The sequence below is a fragment of the Pteropus vampyrus genome, unplaced genomic scaffold, assembly GCF_000151845.1.
Source record: "Pteropus vampyrus isolate Shadow unplaced genomic scaffold, Pvam_2.0 Scaffold37, whole genome shotgun sequence".
Taxonomy (NCBI): domain Eukaryota; kingdom Metazoa; phylum Chordata; class Mammalia; order Chiroptera; family Pteropodidae; genus Pteropus; species Pteropus vampyrus.
The window spans coordinates 7,438,821-7,443,608 of NW_011888818.1; the positions used below are offsets into that span (position 1 = coordinate 7,438,821).

At 35.3% G+C, this 4,788-nt stretch overlaps 1 protein-coding gene across 1 annotated transcript in view; it reads right to left on the reverse strand.

The window, feature by feature from the left end:
- ALMS1 (ALMS1, centrosome and basal body associated protein) overlaps window positions 1–4,438 on the reverse strand; it is a 166,065-nt gene extending 161,627 nt beyond the window's left edge. The window contains exon 1 of the mRNA XM_023529497.1: window positions 4,382–4,438. Within this exon, the coding sequence (XP_023385265.1) occupies window positions 4,382–4,438 (57 nt within the window). The remainder of the gene's footprint in view (window positions 1–4,381) is intronic.
- Between the last annotated feature and the right edge of the window lie 350 nt (window positions 4,439–4,788).

Below are 4,788 nucleotides of genomic sequence, written 5' to 3' on the forward strand. Positions count from 1 at the left end.
TTGTTGTTTCAAGGGAAGAGATCTAGGGAAGTCTCTCACTCGGCCATGTTTCTGCCAAATCACCTCACTGTACCTATTTTAACAATAACTTCCCATTACCCCTCATCCCTGCCCCTAGCAACCACCATTCCACTTCATGTTTCTATGAATTTCACTACTCTGGGTACTTTATTTATGTGGAATCACACAGTATTTGTCTTTTGTGGCTGGCTTATTTCACTTAGCATAATGTCCTCAAGGTTCATCTATGTTGTTGCATGTGACCAGACTTCCTTCTTTTTAAAGGCTGCATAATATTCCTTTGTATGTATATAACATACTTAATGACTATCCAGTTATCAGCTGATGGACACTTGGGTTGCTCCCACCTCTTGGCTATTTGAACAGTAATATCAAGACAAAACATTAAAAAATTACTAAAGATAAAGAAGGACATTTCATAATTATAAAAGGGTCAATCCATCAAAAATATGTAACAAAAATATATATGCACCTAACATTAAAGCACCAAAATACCTGCAGTAAAAACTGACAGAAATGAAAGGATAGACAATTCAACAACAATTAGACTTCAATATTCCACTTTCAAAAAGTGGATGGTTAGAGATTCTGTGAATGATTCTTAAACATTTAAAAACCTGAGTGAAAGTCAAAGGCTCTCCTATATACCAGCAAAGAAAAACTGGAATTTGAAATTAAAAATACAATACCATTTACATTAGCGCCCCCAAAAATGAAATATTCATGTATAAATCCAACCAGATATATAGATCTATATGAGGAAAATTGTAAAATTCTGATGAAAAGAATGAAAGAGGAATTAATTAAATGGACAGATATTCCACAGTCATGGTTAGGAAGACTTCATATTGTCAACAAGTCAGTTCTTCCCAATTTGATGCCTAGATTCCACACAATTCCAATGAAAATTCAAACAAACTATTTTGTTAATACTGACAAATTGATTCTAAAATTTATATGGAAAAGCAAGAAAACTCAGAATAGCCAATACAAAATTAAAGAAGCCAAAGTGAGGGGACTGATGCCACCTAACTTCAAGACTTACTATAAAGCTACAGCAATCAAGACAGCGTGGTATTGGCAAAAGAACAGACAAACATATCACTGAAACAGAACAGAAGTCAACCCACTAAATATCGTCGAGTGATCTTTGATGAAGGAACAAAGGCAATATAAGAGAACAAAGATAGTCTTTTCAACATATGGTGCTGGAAGAAGTGAACATCCATATGCAAAAAGTGAATCTAGACTGATTTTTACATACTTCACAAAATTTAACTCAAAATGGATCACAGATGTAAATATAAAATGCAAAACTATGGAAACTGTAAAACTTGTAAAGATAATACATGAGAAAACCTAGATGACCTTGTGGTATGATGATGAATTTTTAGGTACAACACCAAAGGAGGTAACTTAAATGCAATTTGCTAAGAGAATGGCTACATCCTATAACTGATAAGCTAACTCATTAAAATTAAAAACTTCTGTTCTATGAAAGACAATGTCGAGAATAAAAAGACAAGCTGCAGACTGGGAGAAAATATTTGTAAGACATATCTGATAGTGGACTGTTAATCAAAATATACAAAGAACTCTTAAAATTTATCCATATAAAACAAACAACCCAATTAGAAAACAGTTAATAGATCTGAACAGATGCCTCACCAAAGAAAACATACAGCTGAAAAATAAACATGTGAAAATATGCTTAACATCACATATCATTAAGGAACTGCAAATTAAAACAACAATGAGATACCACCACTACACGCCTATCAAAATGGCCCAAAATCCCAAACACTACCACCACCAAGGACTGTCAGTGAATACTGCTGAGGATACAGAGCATCAGGAACTCTCATTCATTGCTGATGATGATGGTGGGAATGCAAAATGGTAGTCACTTTGAAAGACAGTTTGGCAGTTTCTTACAAAACTAAACATACTCTTACCATACGATCTAGCGATCATGCTCCTTGGTACTGACCCAAGTGGATTAAAAACTAATGTCTACACAAAAATCTGCACATGAATTTTTAGAACAGCTTTATTCATAACTGCCAAACCTGAAAGCAACTGAGATATTGTTTAGTAAGTGAATGGATAAACTGTGGTACATCCAGACAATGGAATATTATTTAACACTAAAAAGAAAAGAGGTACCAAGCCATGAAAAGGCATGGAGAATCCCTAATACAGTACACTTAACAGTGGATAAATGCCATTATACTTTTATCAAAAACCATAGAACTTACACCAAGAGTGAACACTAAATGTAAAGTATGGACTTTGGATGTCGACGTAGGTACATCTATTATATCAAATGTACAGCAGTGGGATGTTAACAGTGGAGTAAGCTGTGCATGAGTGGGAGAAAGAGGTAAATGGGAAATCTCTGTAGTGTCTGCTCAATTTTTCTGTGAACCCAAAACTGCTCTTAAAAATAAAGTCTGTTGAAACAAAACAAAAACAAAATAGAGCTCTGGTGCAAAGGGTTAGGAAGTCATCACTCCCATCTCTACAAAAAGAAAAAAGCTGAACAAATTGAAAATCAACATGTCTTCTTACATCCATCAGAGAACTGAAATCAAGGGCAAACCACAGTCCCCAAAATTGGAGAGACAGACAAACATGTACAGAGAATCATAATTTACTGGAGAATTCTAGGAGCAGACACCACCATGGGAACCAGCACCAGGGTAGGAAGCCTTAAATTATTACTGACAAATTACAAGAGGCTCGGGGTGAAGAACTTTAAGGTTAAAAAGCTCCAAGGAAACTCAGTCCTAGAGGGGTTCCCTATATTTTTATGAGTTTTATCTCCAAGAACTGTACCAGGGTCCCACAACTAAAATCAGAGAAAAATGTCCTCCTGCTTCTGGCAGGGGGAAAGGAAAAGTAGCCATTCTGAAATATTCCCAGAGCGTTCTGTTCTATTCTTAACAAGACTTGCCCTCAAAAGAAACTATTTTACCAGAACCTAGCAGACTAAGGTTATCGAACTAAGGTTATACCAGAGATTAAGTGACCTAGGGGAAGGGAATACCCAACTCCAGCCTGCTCCAGCCTGCTCTAGTCTTTGACATGGGAGAAGAGAAATACCCAACTCCAGCTCCCTTCTAGCAGCCTTTCTGCCTCACCTTGGAGAAAACTAAGAAACCCTAGTGAAGACTGCAACCCAGGGGAATGATTGAGACCTAATAATAGGACTACAAAACACGTCCCCTCCACCCACACCTTACCACTACATCAACTGCCCCTCATAGTAACAGAGGAGTATAAGTGAAAGAACAGCAAATCTCAGACCTTATTTAAGAAGTCCTTAGAGAAACCCAAAGATAAAAAGGAAGACAAAAAGAAAATCACAAGAAATTTTAGTCTGGTAGCTACAGCTACATCAAACAAACAGAAACTCACCTCTAGCCAGATAAATTTAAAACTTCACACTCACACTAAAAGCTTACTTACTTCAGTTCCTTCACATTCATTCAGTACATGTCTGGTTTTTCTACAAAAATATTAAAAGACACACTAAAAGCCAAAACAAACAAAAAACAGTTAGAAGAGGCAGTGCAAGTAAAAGAACCAGACTCTGATATGGCCGATGTTGGAGTTTCGATTTTGGAATATGAAAACATTCTACAGATGGACGGTGATGATGGTTACACAATGTGAATGTACTTGATGCCACTTAAAAATGGTTAAAACGGTAAATTTTATGTAATGTATATTTTACCAGAATTTTAAAAAGAAATTAAGGCGGGGGGGGCGGGGGATAAAATGAGATATCAAACCAAAGACATGGAGGTACTTTAAATGCATGTTGCTAAGAGAATGGCTACATCCTATATGAATCTAACTCTATGACATTCTGGAAAAGACAAAACTGAAGTAAAAATACCAGTAGTTGCCAGGGTTTCAGAGGAAGAGAGGGAGGGATGAATAGGCAGAGGACAGGGGATTTTTAGGGTAGTGAAACTATTCTGTATGATACCATAATAGCAGATATATGTCATTACACATTTGTCAAAACCCACAGGATACACAAAGAGTGAACTCTAATATAAACTATGGACTTTGATTAATAGAAATGTATCAATATTGGCTTACAAATTATAACGAATGTACCACATTAATGTAAGATGTTAATAACAAGGAAAATGGGCTAGGGAGAAGGGTCTATGAGAATTCTGTATATTCTGCTCGAAGTTTCTGTAAACATAAAAACATAAAACTGCTTCAAAGAGAGTCTATTATTAAAAAAAAAAAAGATAGTCACCATGACAGAAGACCAACAAAGAAATATAAGATGTGAACACCACTACAAACTAGATCTACAGATATAGAACACTCTTACCTTAGAGCAGCTTACATTCTCAAGCACAAATGTAACATTCTCCAAGACAGACCACATGTTAGGCCATAAAACAAGCCCCAAATTTTTTAAATAATTTAAATTACAGAAAGTATATTCTCCAACCAAAATGGAATGAAATTAGAAATCATTAACAGAAGGAAATTGAGAAAATTCACAAAAATGTGGAACTAAGCAACAGACTCTTAAGTACCAATAGATCAAAAAAAAGGAATCATAAAAAGAATTTTCAAATATTTTGAGATAAAACTACTACATACCAAAACTTATGGACTGCAGCTAAAACAGAGCTCAAAGGGAAATTTATAGCTATAAACACATATAATTACAAATAGAACAAAGATCTCAATCACAGCCTAAACTTGTACCTTAAACTAGAAAAGAGAAAA